Source organism: Coloeus monedula, assembly GCF_965178545.1.
Source record: "Coloeus monedula genome assembly, chromosome: 5".
Lineage (NCBI taxonomy): Eukaryota > Metazoa > Chordata > Aves > Passeriformes > Corvidae > Coloeus > Coloeus monedula.
The window spans coordinates 1530010-1554482 of NC_138785.1; the positions used below are offsets into that span (position 1 = coordinate 1530010).

Here is a 24473-nt window from a genome sequence, read left to right on the forward strand (position 1 = left end):
TGAAGAACAGATCTTCTGCCCTTCACCAGCACGTGACCGAGGTCTGACCGGTTATCGAGATTTTACCCATAAACAGACTATTGTTTCCAACTCAACAACCAGGAGATGCCAACTTTAAAACCTCTCTCCCTCCTCCCACGCAGACCAGCGATTCACGTGGAGCTGATTTTTGCCATAAATGCTCTACGGTGACACTGCTCAGCCTTTGGACCGAGCACGGGCAGAAGCCAGTCCTGAAAAACTCGTGATAAGCAGAAACTGATACATTTCATCATAAGGTTCAGGGTGGGGGTACTTTTGTATCGTGTTTAAGTGCAACACAAGCCTTTTCTAGACTATTTAAAGGTCAGGGTGCCGGATTTTGTTTGTGCTGATACTCGTACTTCCAGTCTCCAACACTCGAAGCAGCTGACTCATACGGACTCGGGAGGTTGGTCCTTTCCTAAGACACACGGAGATGTTTTGGGCATAGTTTAACGTGATAACCAGACTCCTATAACATTACGTACTGGAGTTAGCAAGAACTACCAGAAAAGGACTTTACAAAAAACTGGGGCAACTTGGAATTACTATAGGTCAGTCCCTCTCACCAATTTCTGCTTGTTTTGTTTGGTTAATTGTCCAATGCACTCTATTCCAGACCCTCTTGCTCTTCACCACTGTCCCCTCTGGCATCCATTCTTTTCTCTTTATGGCTGTTGTAAATTCTCCTCATCTCTTCTTCGTACTTGATAAAATTTTCCCCGAACCGTGTCCACGCTTTGTACGGAACTGTGATGGTGTTACGGTAGGGCGGCCTCACCTCACTTACCTTCAGGAAGATGCCGTACCTGTTGGATCCCACGTCGAAGTAGAAGCGCTTGTTGTCCACTCGGAAGGAGGTGCCCTCAGGGAGCTCCGGGGGCTCGTCACCTCCCCCCCTGCGATCCTCTATGTCCCCCTCGCCATATTCTTCAATCAGCTGGACCAAAGCATCCCTGAACTCAATCATCCCTTGTGCCGGGAGGACGATCGTCTGTTCCTGTCCCAAGCTGTGGCCAAAATAACCCATCATGCCAGGTCCCCTGCTCATGGTTTGCCTAATCCGCAAGAAGCGCCCGCGCTGGTTCTCCTTCAGGTCCAGGTAGTACTTCCTGTTGTCCCTCTCGATGTACTCCGTTTTGAGGACGCTGTGAGGGGGCTCTTCGGAGCCCACGGACACGGGGGGCGAAGGCGGCGGGTGCTGCGGCCGCCTCCGGGGATGCTGCTCCTTGTCATTGCTGTGCTCGTGCCGGTGGCCATGGCCGCCCTTCAGGCCCAGGTGGGCATAGTGCTCGATGAAGTCCCCCAGGCAGTCCTTCAGCTCGGCAGCCACGGACAAGGAGAGGGTCAGCTTGCTCTTCCTGATGTTGTCCTGCCTGCCCCTTCCTATCCAGACCTCGGCGATCTTCAGGAAGCGGCCGCGGGAGCTTTGTTTCACATCCAGATAAAATCGCTTCTTCTGGATGTCCACCCTCTTGGAGGCCAGCTCCTGGATCTCCATGCAGCTCCCCTGGGAGGAGGCCGGGTAGTGGTACTGCTGTTGGGACTGGGAATAAATGTTTCTGTGCAGGCCAGAGCCCCCCAGGTTCCTTCCTCCTCCTCCTCTCCCTCTTTCCATCTTTACCAATCAGCTGGAAATAATACACAACAGAGACACAGATGACAACATCAGCACCAAGGGCCTGCTCGGCTCCTCGGCGGCGGCTCCGCTCGGCGCTGCTCTCCCTACAAAGGCTCCTGCATCCCTCTCCGCTGCCACTGGCACGCAGCATCGCAGCCCAAGGATCCCGGGCGCTCTTCTCCCGTGCTCGGGCTCGCGGACAAGGGAGCCCTGATTCCAGCGGCACTCCCCGGCAGCCCTCCCTGCCCTGCAGCCCCCCTCTCCTGCCCCTGTGGCACTACGGATCCTCCAGCCGTCCCACGGGGGTGGGTTATGGTGCCCTGTTTTGGGGGGCACTCACCCCTCTCCCAGGACTGCCGCTCCCCTCTGCAGGGTCTGTCTCCGTGCCGCTGCGTTCCCCCTCCATCACCCCCTCTGCTCATCCTCCCGGGACACTGGGGGGCACTGGGGTTCCCCGCAGCACTGCCCTCCTGCCCGCCGGTACCCAAGGAGCCCCCCCTACCGCTGCATCTCCTGCCCCAGTGCGCCCAAGGCTTCAGTTCCTTCCCCCCCAGTACTGCCCCACTGCCCCCTGGTGCCCTCACTACCCTCCAGTGCCCCCAGTGACCCCCAGTACTGCCCTCTTGCCCTCCCCACTGCCCCAGTACTGCCCCCCGGCCCCCAGTATTGCCCCCCCAGTGCTCCCCAACACTACAACTCCTGCCCCAATGCTCCCAGAACTTCACTCCTTGCCCCCCAGTGCCCCAAAACTGCCCCCCCACAGCCCCCCGTGCCGCAGTATCGCTCCCCAGCACCCCCCAGTGCTCCCAGAACTGTCCCCAGTGCCCCAAAAGTGCCCCCCAGTGCTCACAGTGCCGCCCCCCAGCGCCCCAGCGCCCCAGAGTGGCCCCCCCAGCACAGAATCTCCCGCTCCATCACTGTCCCCGCTGCCCCCGCGGCCCCTCCGCGCCCCCCAGCGCCGCGCTCCCCACGCCCGGTCACTCACCCCTCAGCGCCCATCGCCGCCGCTGCCCTTCAGCCGCCGCCGCCGCCACCGCCCGCAGCCGGCGGCCCCGCCGCCCCCCCCCCGCCGCGCAGAGCCACGGGCTGGCGCTCCCCCGCCGCCCGCTCCGCCCCGCCCCGGCCCTCCCCGGCCCGCCCCGGCCCCGCCCGGCCGAGATCGGCGGCGGCGGCAGCGCGGGGGGCGCCGGGGGGTGCGCGGCCCTCACGGCCGCGGGACTACAACACCCACAGTGCCCCGCGGCCGCCGCTGCACTGCGCGTGCGCGTCACCTCGGGTAACCTGAGCGGAGACGGGGGGGGTGAGGGGAGCCATCAGTGACGTATCTGCAGCGCGACGCGGGGTGACGCGCAATGTGCGCGCAGCGCGGGGTTTGTGAGGGAGGCCGGGCGCTCTGCGGTCCTGGGCGCGGGGAGGCGGCGGCGGCGGCGGCGGCGCAAGGAGCCCGCTCGGAGCCCCTGCGCAGCGCTCGGAGCCGCTGCCGGCCTGCTGCGGGCTCCGCCAGCACCGCGGCCTGCTGTGCTGGGGGCACTGAGGGACAACAGGTGAAACGCTGCGGGCACTGCTGGAGGTCCTGGGAGCACTGCGGGGTCAGGAGGGCAGCGGTGTGGAGGACAGGAGGTACTGGGAAGTAGCCGCTCCGAGGGAGTCCCGGCTGCCTGCCCAGCGCTGAGGGTGCTCTTTCCTGTGGCAAGTAAGGCGCGTTACCCTTTGTGTGAGGACTTGTCGGCGGCTCCATGTCCCCTGCTGCTTATCCCGAGGCGTCCCGAGCTGGATGGCCGCTTACCGTTGGATGCTGAGCGATCCCGAGTTCCGGGGGTTGGCTTAACACTGCGCAGGTGGGTGATGCTGCGGTGGGAGGTGGTGCAGGATCGCGTGTAGGTGCCAAAGGTGCTCTGGCACTTCCAGCTGGTTTGGGGGGCTGTGGGTGCTGCAGGGTGCCCTTTATTTCCCGCTTCTGCACTGCTCTCTTCTGTTCCTGGCAGTCCCGGTCGGAAGAACTGAGTGGCTGTAAAGGAGACCTGTTGCCGTGTCTCTGTTTCAGTGTTAAAATCCTTTTTGGAGTTGAAATGGAGGGGGCAGTTGATTGTGCTGCTGCACACCAAGGGAAAAGTTCTGCTTAGCCTTGATAATCAATTAGAAAATGAAAAGTTTTCCATAACCTTGTACAGGCCTGATGATGGTGACAGCTCATCTCCATATAAGCTGCTGACTGTTCTAATTTCTTGTTCTTTTCTGTTTTTTGTTTCTTTGAATGCAGAAGTGGAATGTGGAAAGAATGGATGTGGTAACCGCTGGCCTGCAGAATAAATATCCCCAGTGGATGCTTACAGAAAGCCAGGAGGAAGCTTCTTTGGGGCATAAAAAGGTAGGTCATGGCTCGGGGGTGCTTTGCAGGCTGCATAATATCCCAACTTTGGAGCATCTGCTTTTAGTTAGGCCTGTGCCTGTAAGGGAATTTTGGTGTTCCTGCTGCTCACCCAGGAGTGTGGATTCTACATCAGCAAGGACGGGGGATTTCTCATCCTTATAGTTTGAGAGCTCCAAAGGGAGTGACCTCGAGTTGTGGCCTGGCAGGGGAATTGGTTCTGGAAAGGCCCTTGAGATGTTCTTCACACGTTAAACATTCCAGAAGGCTTTGCAGCTCAGATGTGTCAGGTGAATTAATTGTTCATCAATTTTTGATGTTCCATAAGTGTTACTATGTCCTTGGGGTTGTTTTTTTTGTTTTCTGTGCGTATGAGCAGTTCAGTATAGAAATGCCCACGAGAAGGGACCATCCCTGTAACACCTAAAACAGCTTCAACAGTTAGAAAAGTAAGTAATGAGGGGGAAAAGCAGAGGATTCAGTCCAGCAGCTTTTGTTCCACAAAGTGGGAGTAAATGATTAGTTGATTAATAAATGATTAGTAGCTTGGATATTAAAAATTATCAGGTGGAACAGTAATAACTTTTACATTTTGTTCACTGAGTGCTCAGTGAACAGAGAGTTCTCGGTGAGAGATGTTGGGGCAGGAACCCAAATGTTTTGGTAAAGGGTGTGTGTGAGCCTGGCTGGGATGGATGTCCCTGGTGAGGACAGGTGCCATGGGTAACCAGATCTCTCCCAAATTTCGTTTGCCAGAAGCCTGCCATCCAGAGGAGTGTTCTGGAGGATGGGCTGCCATTCCTGGAGTTCTCTGGCTCTGTTGTTTATAGCTACGAAGCCAGTGACTGTTCCCTTCTCTCAGAAGATATCAGGTAGCAGCTCATATTCCGTTTTTTTCTTCTTTCCTTTGAGTGCTCCTTTCCTTTTGGAAGGGACTTGGCTCTTGGGAATAGTTGCCCATTTGGCCTTGTTGGTGGGAGATGCCACTGCTCCATCTTTCAGTCCCTCAGAGCAGAGGCTGTGAAGGCTCTAGTGCAGGTTCATTGCCTTTCACAGTATGAATAATTCCATGAGCTTCAGTGACTTCATGGAGAAGCGTTAATTCCTAACTTGGGACTGTGTGTTTAAAGAAAAGACCGTAAATTTGAGGTGCAAATACATTTTTTCCCCCTTTTTTTGTGTAGCACAGCTCATGTTGCTGAGGGAAAAAAAAATCTGTGCAAAACTTCCAGTGCTGTGGGATAAATAAAGCACTATCTTTCAAGGGATCATGGGGTGACTCAAGGAGAACCTTTCAAGGGAATAAAAACAATTCCATTATCCTTTGCCTCTGGTTGTCCTTGAGGCCTGTGCGGCCAAGTTTTAGTAGCGGGGGGCTAAAGGCCCTATCCCTGTTGTGGTGCTGAGGGGGAAGAGGTAGGAAATTTGGGAGTCTGGTTGAGCCAGGGAAAAAGGGAGTGGTGTGGGAAAAGTGTTTTCAGATGGTTTTGTTTCCCATTTTCCTGCTCTGATTTGATTGGTAGCAAACCAGTTCATTTTGGTGCATTTGCTTTGCCCGCGCCGCTAATGGCAGAGCAGCCTCTCCCTGTCCTTCTCTGCACCCACAACCTGCAGCTATTCATAAAAAACGTGCTACTACTTGCCAGCAGATCTGCAGGGTTTTGAAGCATCTCACGTGGCTCTGTGGATCAGCACAAAGTGTCTGTGCTGTGAAGTGGTTTCTGTGCCTTGCACACGTGGAACGAAGAGAGTCGCAGCCGGTGCACCTTTCGTCTTCGTGTAAGGCGGCTCAAGGTTGGTGTTTCAAATGCTGATAGAACAGCAGATAAATGTGAGGGCTGTCTGCTCCTTTCCAGGCAGAGTTTATCAGATGGGGCTGCTGTTGGATTTGACATTGAATGGCCACCATCATACACGAAAGGGAAAATGGCCAAAACAGCTGTAATCCAGATGTGTGTCACTGAGGACAAGTGTTACCTGTTTCACATCTCCTCCATGGCAGGTACTGTACTTCCTCTCTTATTTAGGGCATGAACTCCTTGATATTTCTTGTGATTAAGTTTGAGCTTAAGTCTTGAGAAATGGCTAATATATCCTACTACATGGGACAGTAAAAATCCAACCTTTTTCTCCCCTTTCCCCCTAAAATAAAGGGTTTTATTCTCTGAGTGATGCCCATATGTTAAGACAACCTTAGCTTGCCATGTGTGCTTGAAAACAGGGTGTAGGTTCTGAACAGGGCAAAAGAGTCTTACTTGGGGGTTATTTTTCTGTCTGGGAGGGAATATTTTATTCCAGTTTCAAAAATTTAACTCCCTGCTCCTATAATGAATTTTTTGTGTAGTGCCAAAATCAACAACTTAAATAGAGCAGGCTGTGGTTTTTTGTTTTTGTTTTTGTTTTTAATTAGGATTCAACAAAAAGCCTCAAAAATGATGACTCTTGTGCTGTTTATTCCCAATACCTGCATTATATGACATTGGTTTTTCTGTTTTGGGAAAGAATGCTGGGTACCCGGTGTGATGCAGCTGTGGGGAGAGAAGGGGTGTGCTTAGCAGAGGCTGAATTCATTATGGATGTGAATAAAAGCTTCCAAATAGGGAAAATAGGGATGAGGGAAGGAGATGGCAATTTTATAACCTTTGGTTTAAAATGTTAGATTGAAACTATGCCTGTGAGAGGTTTCTGATTTCCCTGGGGGACTCACGCTGAGGTATAATAGCGATAATTTTAATGTTGGTGTTCAATCCTTTGTCATTTAGAGCAAATGGGGTGGAAAATTTAATTGCTGGAGGCTATTCCGTCAGGGAGGCGCGAGAGCACAAAGGAAAATGATGTGAGGAGAGGAAGCTGAGGGAAGAAGAGCCATGAAGAGCTGAAATGCTTTTGATTCTGGCAGGGGAGATGTTTGTGTGCCGATGCCGAGTGTGGCTGCACTTGGGCTGCTGTGTTGCAGCAGAAGCTGGTGTTTCCTTCTGGATGATTTTCCAGAATGCCTGTTCTTGCCAATGGGAGATGCACTTTGAACTGAGTGACTTGAGCAGGAACCAGAGCCAATTTCTGTTTATTATGGCAATATATTTGATCTGCAGAAATGCTGGCCAAATCACAATAAATAGCACTAAGTCCTAGCAAAAAAACTTTCTCCTACAGGAGGAATTGAGTGTTCTTAGACTGTGTATAAATGACAAAACCACATTTATTTATTGGGAAGATTGTTCATAATTTTTCATTTTTTAGTAGTTTTTTATTTCCTTACAGATGTATTCAAGTGTGCCCTGTTTCTCAGACTGTAGCTTCTGCACAGTCTTCAACTTAGACTTTTTGGGTTTTTTGTTAGTCTGTTTTTTAGGAATGAGGTGCGGGAAATGGGGCATGAGTCCTCCACTGGGAAGTGCCCATCCTTGAAGGTTTTAATGATGACTCCCTCAGGTGAAAATCCCTTGTATGTTAAATCAGCTGCATATGTTGCAGGCTTTTATCTGATTGAATTCTACCTCCTTTGTGGAGGATTTTCCGTATTTCGCAGTGGCTCACGTGCTTTGGGAATGCTGTAGTCTGTCTGCGTCTCACAGCACCAGGCTGCTACTGTTTGGGGGGTTTTTACCAGTCATTTTTTAATGCTTTGGGTTGGACCTGCAATTTCCCAGTCCACAACACAGCCAACTGTGGCAGCAGCTGCAAATGTACCTGTACAGTGGCAGCAGCAGCCATCAAAGGGCAGAGATAATTGTGCTGAAATAAAATCAGTGATGCCAAGTGTTTGTTGAAGTACATAAATACATATTGCAGGACTGAGAAAAGGCCATGTTTGAAGTGAAAACCAAGGCAGGTGAGGACTGTGCTTGTGCAGTACTGTGTGTTTGCAGGTACTATTTGCACTTGAGACTAATTCAGGGTATCCAGCTGTGGGGTCCTGAAGGTATGGATTTAAATAAGATGCTCTGAATTTTAAATGGGAGCAAACACACAGGGGAGGAAAAGGCTGTTACTGTTCAAGGATGAAGTGTCTGTGGCTGTTCCTCCTGTAGAAAATGAGATGAGAAAGCTGCCTGCTTTAATTCAGTCCTGTAAGCTTGGAAATACGCTTTGATCCAGGATTGCTGTGCCATCAATTTGGGAAAAATCAAAATATAATGCTCAGTATCTGTGTGCATCTTTGAACATTGTGGGTTTTTGCTTGCTGACAAGACTGACATGTTTGGGCTTGGCACAGCATCTGGTTGGTGAATTCTGTTTTCCAAATGCTGTTGTTGGAGCAGCCCAGCTTTAGCTCTGAGTGTGTCTCCAGAGAATCTGTGCTCCTGATGATTTCCCATGCTTATGGTTTAAACTGTTGCCCAGAAATGCGAAATAGCAAAAACTGCGAAGAAACGGTGTGGAAAATAGTAACATAATATTTGATTTCATGTCATGAACATTGAATTTTGAGAATTGAAGTATCTTTTCCAGTGGGGGGTTGCCGCTTTATTACGTGATTTAACAATCAGAAAGACAAATAAGGTTTTTGGGGGGTTTTTTGCTTGGCTTGTCTTCAGGTTGCTTTTGTGTACTTCAAGTATTTTCTTCTTGCTTGTCTGCAGATGATCCATCACCACCAGTTGGTGTTTTCAGTCATTCCAGGGAGAGGTCACATAAACAGAGGAACTTTGGTGGCTTTTCCTTTAAAAGCACAGGGTTTTGCAGATGGCCTTTGTGCTTGGATTTTGTCATTTCCATTAGACTTTCTGGCATCTTCCAGTATTTAGTTTCTTATATTTGGGCTTAATCTATTTTAGGTTTTCCCAAGGGACTCAAAAGGCTGCTGGAAGATGAAACAATTAAAAAGGTTGGCGTAGGAATTGAGGGAGATCAATGGAAGCTGATGAGTGACTTTGAAATCAAGCTGAAGAGCTTTGTGGATCTGGCTGACGTTGCTAATGAGAAAGTAAAACTTAAAACCTTTTTGTTGTGGGAGGGAGTCTTGTTACTGTGCTGTGCAAAAGGGGGCTTCCTTGTCTTCACAGGAGTTCAATTCCGATAGCAAATGTGTTCTATGGAATAAAGCAGAGATCTCTTGCAACTTATTTAGAAACTGTTTAAACATCTCTCAAAGCCTGCAGAACTAAGTACTGTCTTTCAGTGAGCCAGTTTTTAATCAACGTTTGTCACCTTTTGGGTCTGTTCACTTCTAGTGTTGACAAGATGTAGCTTTTGAATTCAGCTGCAAGTGCTTTGCCTTTAATTCTTAGTGATGGAAATGGCCAGATTGTTCTGCTGGCAGTGGTGTCATTGTCCCAGCAATGGCTGAACCTTATAAACCGTGTACAAGAAGGCGGCCCTGCTGCCATGGCTTGCTGGGCTCTGGAGGGAGGCATCAAGGTCTTCCTTGAAGTCCTCCCTGCAGAGGTGTTTCTGCCACACAATCTGGAGCTGTAGAAATACCTTGATTTCCATGGTTCTGAAGCTGGTGTCACCTCAGCTCTGGTGTGGGTGCAGTTTCCAGCACCCGGTGACCTGTTGTTTACAAGTTGTGCTGTGTTTGGCACACCCTGAATTTCAGTTCTGTTTCAGAGATTGTTTGATGGCAGGGACACCTGCGCTGTCTTTTTGGGGAAGGGAGCCAAAGGTTGATTGCCTTCCAAATCATTCTTATTTCTAGCACATCCCTTAAAGCTTTTCTTTCTGTATGCACCAGGCTTTTCTTTACCTGTGCTTGGTCTCTCCACGCATTTCTCATTCCTTCTGTGATGCGGCACCAGCATTTGAAGCAGTGCTTTCCATACCAGCCACTTTAGAGTTTTGCTTCCTACTGCATTGGAAATGGTGCAAATTAACTGTTTTGCTCAAGCAATAAGAGGAGCTGTTAGTTCTCAAATTTGGAGTTTCCTCAGTCACCGCCCTTTTTTTATTGCCGTAGTTCAACTCAGGATAATTTGTTACGACGATGAGTAATGTGATCTCTGATAGCAGCTTAAAAGTCTTCTGCTAAAGAGGAAACAAACCAAAAATAAACTTGAAAGAGAACAAAAGAACAGGGTTATATATAATGGCACAAAGGGAGGGGAAGGGCTGGGGGAGCCTAAAAAGAACAGTTGGGAGGGTTTTTTTTATACCAGATTGAAGGCAATGAGCAATGATAATGCTGCACTGCTGCTGTTCAGCCCCACAGTTGTGCATGTTTTCCAAGCTGGAATAGCAACAGGCTGTGCTTGTGAGGCCTGGATCCTTGGGCTCTGAAGCAAAGTTTCCCAAGCCGGCTCTCGAGGCAATAGTGTGCAGCACCTGTGATTCACAAGGGATTGCAAAAGCACTTGGAAGCAGCAGTGTGATGGGGTGGCTTTTGGAGACTTGGGATGAGCTGCTTCCCAGCACTCAGAATAGTGGTTAGCGTGGGCTATAGCTGTGCTCTTCTGCTTTGTGCTTGTCTTCAGGCTGACAAAAGATGTCCAACGCTCACAGGCACACTTTAACATTCCTGTGTTTTTATTAGATAAATCCCCGGTGTTTGATACTGAGCCTTTCTAATTAGAAAGGCAAATAACAGAAAAATCCTGGAGGAGAAGGGGGGAGTTACTGTTTAAGCCTAGGGCTTTTATTTTATCAACCCAGAGGTTGTTTTGTACAGATACTTCATATTTTTGATGGTGTGACAGCCCTGAGAAGAGTTACTCTTTGAAAAACGAAGTACGTTTTGACTAACGCGGAGCTCTTTGCTTCTAACAAGGGATTGAGTACGCTTTGCTCTTTCTGGGGAGGTGCAGGTGCTTTCCTTTTTAAACAAATCCTCTGCTTCTGGTGTTTTGTTTGGTTTTTTTTTCCCCAGCTGAAGTGTAAGGAGATGTGGAGTCTAAATGGCCTGGTGAAGCACCTTTTTGGCAGGCAGCTGCTGAAGGATCAGTCTGTCCGCTGCAGCAACTGGGAAGAGTTTCCACTCAGCGAGGAGCAGAAGCTCTATGCAGCCACAGATGCCTACGTATGTACCACAAGGGATCACCATTCCAGCCTCTGGGAATAAATCCCTTCTGCAGTGTGCTCTTAGCTGCTGGTTATTTCTTTATTCCCTTGTCTGCAGGTGTTCCCTTTAGCTTGTTACCGTTTTTTTGGATGCGTTTCCTTCTGGTTTTGTCATCTTTCTTAGCTGCTGATGAGCCCTGTTAGATATAGGATGTAAGGTGAAATTCAAAAGCAGCTTAGAAGAAATACAGCCTTCACTGGTGGCTAATACAGGAGAACCACAGTATGAATTATCAGGAAGAGCTCAGTTGCATATGAGTTTTGTGGTTCTCTAGAAGCCCCTGCTTTTTCATTATTTTGGATGAAGTTTGCTTTATCTGCAGTTCTGTGAAGGGTTTTACCAATATGTTGCTGGGTGCCACTTGCTTCCTGGGAGAAAATCATTCCTTATGGCAGGAAAAAGAAGCCCTTCAGGCTCTTTTATTGAGGCTTAGAGGAAGTGAAGTGGGACAGCGGTTTCTTTTCTGACTTCTAGTTTAGTTAAAAGTTCATCCATGGGGAGTTTAGCACCTGTGAAGACCCAAACCTAAGAAAAAGAAGAGAAAGATTTTAAATTTCTTTGTGCCTGATTCAGCTTTTGTAGCCACTTTTTTCTAGGCAGTGCATCTTTCCCACTATGCTCTGTTCACCTGGCCTACCTTTTGGAGCCTCCCAGGAAAACATGGGGGAGTGCCTTGTTTCTTTTCCAACATGTGTAGCCTAATTAGCACATTGCTGGCTTTAGGCTGTATTTTTCTGTTAGAACTCATTATTCACACCAAGGGAAATACTAAACACACCAAATCCATCTTGGTAGGTTTGTAGCTCTTCTCCTGGAGCACAGCATGAAATCTGAATGAAGTGAGCAGATGGTGGGACTGAGAGCTGAGAACTGGGAGCTTTCTGTGTGCAGCAAACTTGCTGAGATTAATCACTCTGGGATCTGTGTAAGAGTATCCATTCCAGAGGGAGTCCCAAGTCAGCATTTGGCCCTTAGTGCAGCGTTCTGTAACATGTAACCTGGTCCTGATGGACAGTGGAGCCAGGGTTGTGATTAGTATGATGTGAGCTGTATTCCAGTTTGGAATTCTGCTGGTCGCACTGTGTTGATGCCACGCTTTGCCTGATTAACTCCTGATTAGGTTTCTTTGTTGTTTCTTCTCTGTGGAGTACTGAGTACTAATTATTTCCTTCCTTTCCTAGGCTGGCTACATTATTTATGAAAAACTGAAAAATATGAATAACAGTGATGGGAAATTATTTAGTATAAGGAAAGGTAAGTTGTCCATCCAAGCATAAGGAATTTATTCAATGTGCAATTGCATATTCCACTTCCCAACAGGTATTTTAATAGTATCAGGATTGTTTGGCTTCTTGGTGATTAGAGGTGACTTGCAGAGAGAGCAGACAGTAAAAACTCTTGGATGCCCAGGGTAACCGTGCTCTGTCACTGTTTTCCATAGTGATGTGGGAAGGCAGTCTTAGGACGTTGTTTGTTTGTGTTTGTCTCTGCTGTACAGAGATGGGAAGAATTCCCGCTGTCATCCATTGTTTATGGAAACACTTCAGTGAGTTAATTTCAATGCTGCTGATGCAGGGGCAAATATGTAATTTAAGATGAAATAAGGCCACAAACCAAACCATGTTAGGAAGTAATATTTTTATTGAGGCAGATAAATAGGACCCAAACGTTTAAGAGCAGCTGAACATTATCTACTTAATCAGAGGAGATTTTAAAATCTTACTTTTTGTTCAGTTCTATGTTTCATAAAGAAGATATTACAGGTAGCTTAAGGCTGGAAAAGAGGTGGTGAGGGATTTGTTTCCTTTTTGTTTTGGCTGAATTTTGCTTTTCTGTCAGAGACAGAAGCGGCCGTGCTATCCCCTTGATAAAAGGTGCAGGTTTTTGGCCTTGGTTTAGTCAGCATGTCTGTGTTAGCAGCTCTTTTCTGGGAGCTGGAGAGAAGCAGGGAGGGATCACTTTGCAGTGGTGCCATTGTGTACCTGTTTTCCCTGAGCATGTGTAATGGAAGAGATGGAATGCTAAGTACGTGGAAGCTTGGCCTGATTCTCTGTGCTTGATTTTCAAGCCCTGGAAAATGCTGTCTTACCAGCTGCAGAGCTTGTAGGAATGCAGTTACAGGCATGTGAGTTATTTACATATAGCTGGTAGACCCCAATTTTTACGAAATAACCAAGTGTTACACTTGTTACAGATGCCACATCTGAGGGTGTGAAGGAGCGCTTGGCTTCTCTGGCTGAAGAGATAACAAACCTGGCTTCTCACATCCCTGACTCGTCTGGACAAGGGGAAAACTTCCAGAGGTCAGTTTTTTGCTGACTTGTCTCTACCTCCACAGTCAGTGTTTTGCTTCTGATCTCCGAGGTCCCACACAACAAAGTACATGTGTGTGAACAGGCGTCTCTTTTCTGTTTGTTCTTTTCCAAGAAAATGTAAGTTTTTATATGTAGGAATATGTGTTTTCACCGCTATAATTGCAAAGGATTTGACACTGAACTTGGCTGAATTTTGTTCTGGAGTGCAGTAACTGCCTCTGTAATTTTGTTTTACCTTCCTTGATTTTATGTCCTAGGGCTGCAGAAATACTAGCTGAGATATCAGAGAATGTCAGTGCCTTAAAAACCACCCTGTTGGGCTCAGGTTCCCCTTCTGGACTGGAGAGGAGCCGTGGTGCAACTACAACACATTTCGAAGTCAAGTCAGCAAATGTCAAAGCACAAAAAGCAGAATGTGCTGAGCAACCTGAAGGTGACCTCAACATCTGCTCTGATGCTACGCTGGCTGTCCTCTGGGAGGGAGAAATGAGTGGAGAGGAGGCACAGAGAGGTAACACTGCTCTGGAAAATGGAGCTCCAGCAGCCAGAGTTACAGACAAAGAGGACAGAGATGACTTCATGTCCCTGGACATTACTGAGCAAGAGCTTCAGTTCTTGGAACGTCAGGCTGCAAAGGAACTGGTCAGTGAAGCTGCACCCGAGGTAATGCAAACTTGTTATGTTCTAATATTTCTTTCAGATATTTTGTTTTTAGTGGACAGGCCTCAGAGCTGAATGTTGAGCTTAACTATCTTTGGTAAGAAGTTACAGCATACAGAGAAGTAGCTTATAGGAGGTACAGAGGGTTGGAAAGTTGTGGGTAAAATAGGAATTACTTTGCTGCTAAGAGAATCGTGTTGATTTTGTAGGAGGCATGTTCCACAGACAATGAACAAAATGTTTCCTGTGTCATTGAGAGTGATGAAGAGCTGGAAATGGAGATGCTGAAAGTGAGTGCCTCAGGGTTTATTTTTCAATTTTTTTTTCTAATGATGCTGCTCTGGGATCACAGTGGAGTGGAGCACAGTTAAGGGGAGGGAATATGAAGCAAAACGTTGTTGCTTACAGATGATGGACAGAGTAAACACGTGGACACCTAAAGAATTCAAATTGCTGGTGTTAGACTGGATTATCATTTGCATCCTGCGGCATCTTTACTACACCAGCTTGGACTTATCCACCCACTAGATTTAAGTTGCTATAACTAGGTTAAAACTTGGTTCCCATATCATATTACCTCAGATGGGCATTTCATCTACCCTTTCATGCTCCAAAATAACTTTTTTCTTCTTAATTTCTCAGTCTCTAGAAGATGTAGATGATTGTGAACGAGTTTTACCTGAAGGAGAGTCCAGTAAAGCCAGGAAAACTCCTGACACAGAAGTGGATGTAGCACCAGATGGTGATGAAGATGAAGCCATTGAGGAAGAGGAGGAATATTTTGGTATGGTTTTTTTAAAAAAAATCTTAGTGCATGATGAAACAAATCTTAACAAGCACTCTCTGTAGAAGCAGCTGTGGAAGCGCAGTGACTTTTAGTGGCTGGTTTTTCAAACCAGGAAGATAAAGCTCACCTGGGTTTCTAAGAACTTGGACTGTGTCCAGATGAAAATATAAAGGTGTGCTTGGCAAAAGAAAGCAAAGTTGTGCCATGATCAGCTGATGGCTGCTTAGTGGGAGTAAAACTGATGTGGGGCTGTGGAGACCCTGCAGAGCCGAGGGGACCTGCTCAGAACACAGCAGGGGCGAGGTGACACCTCCCCTGTCTGCCTTTGTTCTTCTCCTGTTGCTGCTTCATGGCAGACTTGTTAAGAAATTCTGCCTTGGGAGTGATTTTGACCTGCTTTGGGGTTGTCCCTGTGGAGAGAAAGCAAACGGGAAAGAAGCAGAAATGTGAGGAGAAGCACACCTTGACTTGTCTGGATGAACCTGTTCCAGATGATGCAGTTAGAATGCCTTACAGTCCTATTGCTTTATCTCATTAATCAAGCCATGTGTTCTCCTCCTCATGCAGGGTCTCGGAGGAGCCTCTGCTTTTTGAATCATTCATTCTAGCCTGAAAATATCTTGAGTTCCATGTCTCTCTTTTTTTTCCACTGGAATTGCCCAAATCCTGACCCCTGGGTATCACGAACCATGAGTAGACTGTTGTTAGTAGAGACAGTGCTTTATCTTCTTAAAATTTAATTCCAAATGAGTGTTTTCTCCTCTCTCCCACTAAAGATCCACTGCTGCCTGAACCTGGAGAAAGGCACATCACATGTCTGAAGACCTATTTTGGGCATTCTTCATTTAAACCGTGAGAATATTTTTTGTTAAAATGGACACTCTGGGGTATGTGCTCTTCTTTCAACCTGGATGATGTTTTTATTACTGCTTAATTGAAAAAAGGCCAACAAACAAATCCAGGTCTTGTTCACAGTCTCTTGTATTGAAGATAATTGATCCACAAACACTGTGAAAACTGCAGGTATTATTTGTGATCTCCTGTGAGTGTCTGCATCAAGTGCTGCCTGCCTGAGTCCTGTTAGAGATCCCCACTCTGGCACTCGTGGCCCTGCTCGCGGTACTTGGAGTGGCTGCAGTGTGCAAAGACAACAACTCTAAGGCAGCCTCACGAGTCCCTTTAACCCACAGTTCAACAGAATATGCAGTTTCATACAATTTACTTGTTATGTGTGGTGGCAAAAATCAAATATTCCCCTTTGTTTAATTTCAAGGGTCCAGTGGAAAGTGATCAATTCTCTTTTAGAAGACAGAAGAGATAATCTTGTTGTCATGGCAACTGGTAAGTTACCGCTGCATCCTAAGAAACAGCAAAAAGTTGTTCCCTTTGGGGGGAAGAGTAGTAAAACAAACATGACTTGGTTTTTTGGGCTCACCAAGGGGTTGGAATTGTGTGTTGTAGCTGCAGAGAAAGCACAATGTCTCACTTCTGCTTTTTTTCCCCTCTCAGGCTATGGAAAAAGCTTATGCTACCAATTTCCTCCTGTTTACACTGGACACACAGGCATTGTCATCTGCCCTCTTATCTCCCTGATGGAGGACCAGGTGCTGCAGTTGACGTAAGTGACGTGGTGGCAGCGGCAGGCTGCTGCTGTACTCGCTACGGACTCACATGGATTCCGCCTGTGGCGTTTCTGGGTGTTTCACGTTGCAGCTGGGTGTACAGCAGGCTGTTTGTGTCTCAGCTGCAGAGCATGTGCTTCCCAAGGAGCACACACAGGCTGTGTCAGCAGTCTCAGATCCCTGGATTTGCCACGTAGGTGAACCAGAGGCTGAGGTTGCAAAGGATGGATGCCAGTGAGAGTTTTCTGAAGGCACTTATTTCTGGATTCACAGGCTTTTTTGTGTCCAGACCAAAGTGACAGGGGGGGCTGTTTGAGGCTGTGAGAGTCGTGTCAAAGTTTGGTAGGGCTTCCTTTGGGTCTGAGAAGTGACATCTGAACCAAGTATAGCTGGAAGCTGTAGGCAATCCAGATCAAAGGTACAGCACAGGCTTTCAAGAGGGGCAGTGTAATAGGTCTCCTAACACCTGGCCTCTTCACTTGTTAAGAGATCTGAGGGGGGAACTTGTGGGTGACACCAAATCACTCTGACATAAGCAGTTTTAGGCGTTGTCAAGATAAATCTCTTTGATTTTTAATACCTGATAATGCTTTCTCTGCATGTACTCACTTCTTACTGTAAGAGCTATTCACTTCTGACACTTCTTCACTGAAGCTGTGGCTATCATGCTGAGTTGTCTAGTTCATTCCTGCCTTGTCCAACTTGGGAAGAACGGATCTTTTGTGAAAGAGGGGATATGAAGATGTTTTGAAGTGAAAAACATCAATTACGTGCGGCATTTTCTGCTGCACATCGTGGCTGTGTGCATATGAATGGCTGGACAGCCTAAGCTCCTCGACTGTTACTCAGCAGGGTGTCTGTGTGTTCAGCTGCTGCTTTGACTTTTTCCACTGTTTTCCTCAGTGGGAGGGGTTTATTCACTACCTTCCCAGTGGGTCATTCATTTTGAAGGCTGAGGAGACTGAATTTCTACCAACTACAGCAGTTTGTCTGTCAGTCTGGCTGCAGTTTGGACTGAGCGTCTGTGGAAACCAAGGGCTCTGAGACAGTGCAGTAAATCACCAAGTTAACAGGTAACATATGAATTGGTTGAGCTGGTGACTATTGTGTCATTAAAAAGCAGCCACCTGATTTAAAATTAGCAGATGCAGCATGAGCAGCCCACAAAAGATGGAGCAAGGTAAAAAATGGTGCAAGGCATACTTCCAAATGTGACGAACTGCAGCAGTGAATAGTTATAGGAAATACATTTAGCATATTCTTTTGGATGTTTTATTTGTGAACTTGCCTCCTGTGCAAGGAAAATGGTCTTCCTTTGTCTGATTCCTAATTGTACTCATCTCGTGTGAGTCTTGTGGAGACAGCTGGAGGGGAAGTGGAAGAGCATTTGGGTGGCAGGGAGAGCCACGCACCACTCTTGCTTTTTTAAAAGGTGTTTCACACAGACACCCTTGAAGAAAGTAGTCTCTGACCTCATGGCTTGAACTTCCTTTAGAAGTGCTGGCTCAGGCTGGAAACCAAAGCTTGGAGAGTGAGTCTGTTCATGACTATGCTTTTTATTTCTGCAGAATGACGGGGATTCCAGCGTGTTTCCTTGGTTCAGCTCAGTCAAAACAGGTCAAGGATTCCATCAGAGGGTGAGTTTTAGCCAAGCTTTCTGGTGGTCTGGGCTGTGACATAAGGGTGCTGCAGGGGGTAGCATGTCTCCCTGCTCCATCATCATGGGAACTCCTGGTTGTGGCTCAGCCCTGGAACCTGGCACTCGGGATGTTGTTTGCATTCACCCAGGCTGAGAGTGTGGGAGGCTACAGCCACCCTCCTGTGCCTTCTGGCTGGGGAGATGGGGCTTATTGACTCAGCTGTGTTCTGATTTATACCTGATGATAGTCAGGTTTTAGACCTATATCTGCCATCAACACAATAGTCCCTTCTAAAGGCTGACGAATCTGTTTTCCCTTTTCATGTAACGCCTTGCTTTCCTGTGGTTCTGGAATGTTTTCTATGGTCTTCACTTAATTCCTCTTGTTCCCTATCAGAAATCTGTTCTTGTTCTCATATTGTTTTTCAGTGCAATCATGATTTTATTGAACTTAGGTGTCTGGGGTTTTCTTTTCTGTGACAGTTTATTTTTTTTCTGGTCTTTCAGGGGTCAGTACAGAGTCATATACATGACTCCAGAGTTTTGTTCAGGGAACTTAGAGTTACTTCAGGACCTTGACCAAACTATTGGTAAGTTGGGGATAAGATTGTGGATGAGTTGGTAGGCAGCTTAGATTGGTAATTATGTTTAAGCCTTTTTAATACTTGAAGACTTTTCACCCATTTCTTGGTGAGTGTAGTGACACCATTTATTCCCATTCATGACACAAGATCCTGTCACTGATGAAAAAATCATATGTGAGTGTTTGTCTGAGGCCATCAGGCTTTGTGTTACAATCCAGAAAGTACAACAGATGACATCTGTAATGGTTATTTGTGACTATGATTGAGAGGCAGTGAGTGGGGAAAAGGCCCTGTTGGAACTAGCTTGAGATTTTGATCCACCTGAGGGAGGTTGGATGTCTAGAGCTTGGGTTGTGGTTGGGGGAGACTGTAAAGGTTCTTGGGCCTTTTTTATGAAAGAGGACTTAAAGTCGGCGCAGCAGAAAGCATTCCAGGAACAAAAAGTAAAGCACTGCTGGTCACTTCTGAGGGAAACTTGAGCTTGTCTGTGCTGTGTTTTTGTGTCTCCCAGGTATCACCCTCATAGCTGTGGATGAAGCTCACTGCATCTCCGAGTGGGGCCATGACTTCAGGAACTCCTTCAGAAGTTTAGGCTTGTTAAAGAAGACTCTGCCATCGGTGAGGTTTGGATATGTTGGGTTTCTGATACAAGAAAAGGGTTTTGTGTGATAGTTTGGAAATATCAGCCTTTTAATGTCGTGCTGTGGGTGTACTGACCATGCTGGTTTGGAGTTGGAGCAGTCCCTGTCAGTGATTGGGCTATGTGGCTTTTCCTAATGTTTAAACAAAGGATGTCCTGCACTTGGACTACCAGAAACCTAGGAAACTGAAGCTGCTTTGGGTCCCTATGCTGAGGAAGATGATGTCCCTAAGCTTCTGGTTTAATATTGGGGGATTTTGTTTTACCTGACTGAGTGGCTTGTAGGAGCACGCAACTGATTTCTAGACACTCATCAAGCAGTTATTGCATAAGCTCAGAAATTCAGACCTGAACTTAACATGCTTTTATTGGGAATGACATCCTATGTTCCTTAAATTTAGCTAATCACATCAGTGATTACTGTGGACTTGTGGAGGATATGTTCAGAATAAAACTCTGTATTTCAAGGGTTCTGTCCCTGTCTGCTGTCTCAAGAGCTCTGGTCTAAAATGTTCAAGAAGCTCAATATTAACTATATTTTTCAAATGACTGAACTTATCCAATGCTAAACACATTCAAGTGCCTTGTTTACATCCTATATCAGTTGGCTCTTGAGGTTTTTGATTTAAAAAAAAATCAATGAGAGGTCATGGTTGTTGTTCTACTTCTCTTTGCAGGTCCCCATTATTGCTTTAACGGCAACTGCGAGTCCCTCGATTCGAGAGGACATAGTGAAATGCCTGAACCTGAGCAATCCCCAGGTCACCTGTACCAGTTTTGACAGACCTAACCTGTACCTCGAAGTTGGACAACAAAGTGGAGACATCTGTAGGGATTTGAAGCAGTTCCTAACCCGGAAAGGAAGGTTAGGATTTAAGCCTGGTTTTGATCCCTCATATGTGGGGTTTTTTTTTTTTCAGGTAGGTGGCTTTTTTTTTGTTCTGTATCTTTACATGTTGTTGTTGTTGTTATTTTAAGCAGTTCTGTGTATGAGTTTGAAGGCCCCACTATCATCTACTGCCCTACAAGAAAGGCCACTGAGCATGTGGTGTCTGCACTGAATAAACTCAACGTGGCCTGTGGTACCTACCATGCTGGGATGGGGAACAGTCAGAGGAGAGACACCCACCACCAGTTCATGAGGGATGAAATTCAGGTACGTAGGAAACAAAATTCTCTTGGTCCTATTTAGAATTGCAGAGTTTTTGGTAGAAGAAAATTTTGCAATACCAACCTGTGTTACCCACGTCCTCTGTAATTCTGGGCAAAGAAATTGCTGGTCTGTGCTGACAGGAATCTTATCTTTCAAATTTCTGTAGTAATTCCCTTAAAAATGCATGGTATCCAAGGGAGAGGGTGGTAGCTGGAACAAGATCACAACTTCTGTGAGCTGCTTCTTTCCTAGGCAGCAGAGATTTCAATCCTGGGACTTCTTGTGTTCCTTTTCATGATCTGTTTTGTGCCTGTTGAGAACAGCTACTTGAAAACACTCCTGCATTTGCCACAGCACATCATCCCTCTCGTGTTTGTAATCCTGTGGCTGTGCTCTGGCAGACTCAGACTCAGCACTGTGGGTCTGGAGCTGTTGGGATTCAGGCTGAACTTGGAGTCTGTGGCAGCAGATTCACGCCGAGTGTGTGAGCATTAACCCAGGAGTGGTCTCTGGGATCACTTGAAGGCGCGTGGCTCCTGTTTTGCAGTGTGTTGTGGCTACGGTGGCGTTCGGAATGGGCATCAATAAGGCCGATATCCGGCTGGTTATCCACTACGGCGCCCCGAAGGAGATGGAATCCTATTACCAGGAAATGGGGAGAGCCGGGCGCGACGGGCTTCCTGCTGCCTGCCACGTCCTGTGGGCTGCGGCAGACTTGGCCTGTAACAGGTACAGCTCTGGGGACAGCCCTTTCCTCCCTCCTCAGGGCCTTTTGCCGTGGGTCTCTGCAGTTCAGTAGCCTGTGGGTTTGGAAGAGCCTCTCCGTCTCCTGTTTTACCCTCTTTGGGATAATGTTTAAAAGAATATGAATAAAGTGCTCTTCTGAGTATGCCCCGTGCTCTGAGGATCAAGATGGTGGAGAAGCAGGCAGGCAGTTTGGGTCTGGTTTTAGTAGGGTATTTTTTCTAGCTCTTCCTGGTGAATTAGAGAGCATTGTCTGGCATATTTCATTTTTGGTGTGGGACAGGGGAATAGTGGTCAGCATTTAAGGCTCTGCATTTTTTGCTCCTGTCTCAGACGCCTCCTGAATGAGATCCACAACGAGAAGTTCCGGCTGTACAAGCTGAAGATGTTGGCAAAGATGGAGAAGTACCTGGTGTCCAATAGCTGCAGGAGGAAGTGAGTGCTGGAACCTATTAGTGCTCTGTCACTGCAGGCAGCTTTGCTAAGACTTGGCCACAGCTGTGGGTTGTCACCAGAAGGCATTTTGGACTCACAATGTGTTCTACAATCACAGAACATTCTATTCTATATTAATAACCAGTATCAAAAGTACAACCTTCAGCACATTCATACGTTTCCTTATTTGCCTTTTTTTAAAAAAAGACTTTTTCTTTAGAGGAATCAAGGCTAAATAATTGGTTCCCCAGTGAATTAATTAATGATGCTGATTTCAACTCTATTTTCTGCAATAAATTTAATGTGTAAATTCTTGGTCTTCCATTGAATTCTTTTTGTTCCCTTGGGTAGAATCATCCTGTCTCATTTTGAAGACAGACAACTCCGAAAGGTTTCCTCTGGCATCATGGGCACGGAAGAATGCTGTGATAATTGCAGGTACAGGTAAGCTTTCTTCCCTGAAGGGTGATCCTAGAGGTTATGTTCTCTCAGACTGACTTACAAGGAAAATTATCTAAAAGAATTGACTTTCTTGCATCTGATCTTGCAGCTGTTCAGCCTGAGGTTTATTTTTGAACAGCTCTCTAACCTTTTGCTAATGCGTTGAGCAAGCCATGATAAGCTCTAAGTTAGGCTGTGGGAAAGCCTGGAAACAGAGCAGGATCGCAGTTCCTAAAAGGGGTTTAGAGCAACACCCTGGAACTGTGAAAAACACTTCTGTTCATCAGTTTAAGCCCTGTTAGGTAATTAATCCCAAAAGACAGCACAAATAGTGTGTGGTACCAGGTGTGTCTAAGGCTTAATTACCCCAGTGTCCAGGGAGCTGTTCTCCTGTGCTGACATGCGCTCTTTTAACCTTGCTAATAATTCCATGGATGTGCTGAGGGGGACTCAGGAGGCTGATAGTCACAGAGGTATGAGCAGAAACACCTTCCTCACTTTGTTCTGTAGTTATAATAAAGCTTTCCCTGAAGTTAAAGTAAAGTATTCCTTGCTCCTGCTGGTAGCCTGATGCTTTCTGATCCCCAGCAAGATGTTAGGCTGTGTTGCTTTCTGGTCAAGTGTTACCAGTTCAGGAATTTCTGTATGTCAAGGATTAGGACACCTTTGCCTGGCCTCTACTGCAACTAAGTAAAAAAAGAATTTAAAATATCATAATTTCCTCTTTGCAGCTACCTTGTTGTGCTAATAAAGATCCAGGTAGTGAATTTGTATTGCAGAACTGAAATAATTTGAAATACATAATTTTCCTTTTTCTCCTTAGAACTGGTTTGTGCCAGTAATTTTTCAGTGGTTCCTTTGAGTCAGTAACAAATGCATTAACAAACCTTACATAGCCTTTAATGGGGTCACTCTTTACTCCTGGTTTTCGTTTTTCCTTTATGTTCTTAACGAAACAGGAGAGAGCTTTTAAGTGCAATGAGAGAAATGTGCATGCCCAAACCAATGCAAATATTTAAATGCTGAATTCAGAAGATTGCTGAGACAATGTTCTTAACAGCAGGTGTTGTGGAGAACTTACCGTTGGGTTGGACAGTTGCCTGAGAAGTTACACTGATAGAAATATAAATGTGTCTTGAAGTTACATTGACGTAAATAATTAAATATGTTTAAATGTATAGAGCTAGGACTGACATTAGAGACTACATTCACGCCAATCACTTGTGGTTATTTCATTCATCACTGGGCTGACAACATTTGGAACAAGGGAGGGGGGGACTTGATTTGCTTGTGTTAAACTTGGCTTCCTTTGTGCCTTTCAGAGGCTCCTGCCTTGCAGTCCCCAGTGACTTTGACGGCGGTTTGCAGGACTTTGGGAAGCAAGCACACCAGCTGCTGTCTGCAGTGAGTGCCCTGGATGAGAAGTTTGGGACCAGAATGCCAATTCTGCTTCTTCGAGGGTCTGTAAGTGATGGTGCAGCTCCTTGTGTTTGTTCTGAGGGAAGGGGCTGTGACAGTGTCCCTCTTAATTGATTTATCAGTCAATACATGGATATACATTCACGTCAGTGTGTGTATACCATTTTTCTTGGAGAGATGGATGTTTGTATAGAGAGGTAGTCTTGACTTTGGGAAGCTGCTCAGCTCCACTCCCCATGGAACAAGCAAGATGATTGTCCTTTAATGTTTTTAGGAAAATGCATCCTTTTGATTGTCTTGAAAGGAACAGCCTTTTCAGAATGAGGGATAAACATCTTGGCTCAATAATTAGTTGGCTAATGTTTGAATGAAGCAATGGCTTCCACTGTAGCTTTGTGTTGCTGAGTGACTTCGAGTAGTGAAGTGGGAAGTAGGGTACCAGAATGAATATAAATTATTTCTATACACCTTTAATTTTAACTGTTTTGAAATACTAAGCAAGAAACTCAGTGGAAATAAAATTAGAATAAGAACAGAATCACTTTTTATTTTTACAAACTGAGGAGAAAAAGAATGACCTGTAATACTTGATAAAACTGGGTGAATCCCTTGTTCAACCTTTTAATAAAGTTAAGCTGCTGATTATTACGCAAGTATATCTAGGGAAAAATGAACTTGTCCCAGCTTTGGCAGAAGGCGGATTAGGAGTGGAATAGGTTAGAGGAGGCTCCTCACATACTGGGCTTTTGGTTTACTGGTTGTACTTTAAGCTTTCCTGCACAAGGAGTGGACAAATCTGAGAGGTTGTTTCAAAAATTTCAGTGCTCTCAACGCTTGCCAGACCGGTACCGGAGGCACCCTCTCTTTGGCTGTGGAAAAGAGTGGCCAGAGAACTGGTGGAAACAGCTCTGCCAGCAGCTGATAATGGAAGGGTTCCTCAAAGAAGTCTCAGGCCATAACAACAAGTTTGCAACCATTTGTGTGCTCACCCAGAAGGTAATTCTGGTTGTGAAATGACCCCCTGAGA

The 24473-nt window shown here is 46.5% G+C and overlaps 2 protein-coding genes across 10 annotated transcripts in view; one reads left to right on the forward strand and one right to left on the reverse strand.

Annotated features, from left to right (window-relative positions):
- Nucleotides 1-631: 631 nt before the first annotated feature.
- On the reverse strand, nt 632-1639 carry PURG (purine rich element binding protein G; the record flags this gene model as incomplete). Its single annotated transcript, XM_082281766.1, has 1 exon — nt 632-1639. One exon carries the CDS (start codon nt 1637-1639, stop codon nt 632-634), a length of 1008 nt encoding a protein of 335 aa, XP_082137892.1.
- A 1387-nt stretch (nt 1640-3026) lies between these two features.
- WRN (WRN RecQ like helicase) overlaps nt 3027-24473 on the forward strand; it is a 29197-nt gene continuing 7750 nt past the window's right edge. For 4 of the 9 annotated variants that reach the window (XM_082281681.1, XM_082281676.1, XM_082281679.1 and 1 more), the window contains exons 1-24: nt 3027-3480; nt 3903-4010; nt 4767-4882; nt 5867-6012; nt 8789-8937; nt 10816-10965; nt 12189-12261; nt 13202-13310; nt 13580-13985; nt 14192-14272; nt 14625-14766; nt 15546-15621; nt 16043-16110; nt 16279-16387; nt 17960-18028; nt 18538-18620; nt 19126-19232; nt 19932-20119; nt 20233-20410; nt 20955-21136; nt 21485-21586; nt 21938-22030; nt 23350-23491; nt 24269-24442. In XM_082281681.1, coding sequence (XP_082137807.1) covers nt 3921-4010; nt 4767-4882; nt 5867-6012; nt 8789-8937; nt 10816-10965; nt 12189-12261; nt 13202-13310; nt 13580-13985; nt 14192-14272; nt 14625-14766; nt 15546-15621; nt 16043-16110; nt 16279-16387; nt 17960-18028; nt 18538-18620; nt 19126-19232; nt 19932-20119; nt 20233-20410; nt 20955-21136; nt 21485-21586; nt 21938-22030; nt 23350-23491; nt 24269-24442 — 3033 coding nt within the window. In that variant the 5' untranslated portion in view covers nt 3027-3480; nt 3903-3920. Of the gene's footprint in view, nt 3481-3902; nt 4011-4766; nt 4883-5866; nt 6013-8788; nt 8938-10815; nt 10966-12188; nt 12262-13201; nt 13311-13579; nt 13986-14191; nt 14273-14624; nt 14767-15545; nt 15622-16042; nt 16111-16278; nt 16388-17959; nt 18029-18537; nt 18621-19125; nt 19233-19931; nt 20120-20232; nt 20411-20954; nt 21137-21484; nt 21587-21937; nt 22031-23349; nt 23492-24268; nt 24443-24473 lie in introns of those variants that run through there. The other 5 variants (XM_082281677.1, XM_082281680.1, XM_082281678.1 and 2 more) reach the window with 5 other exon arrangements.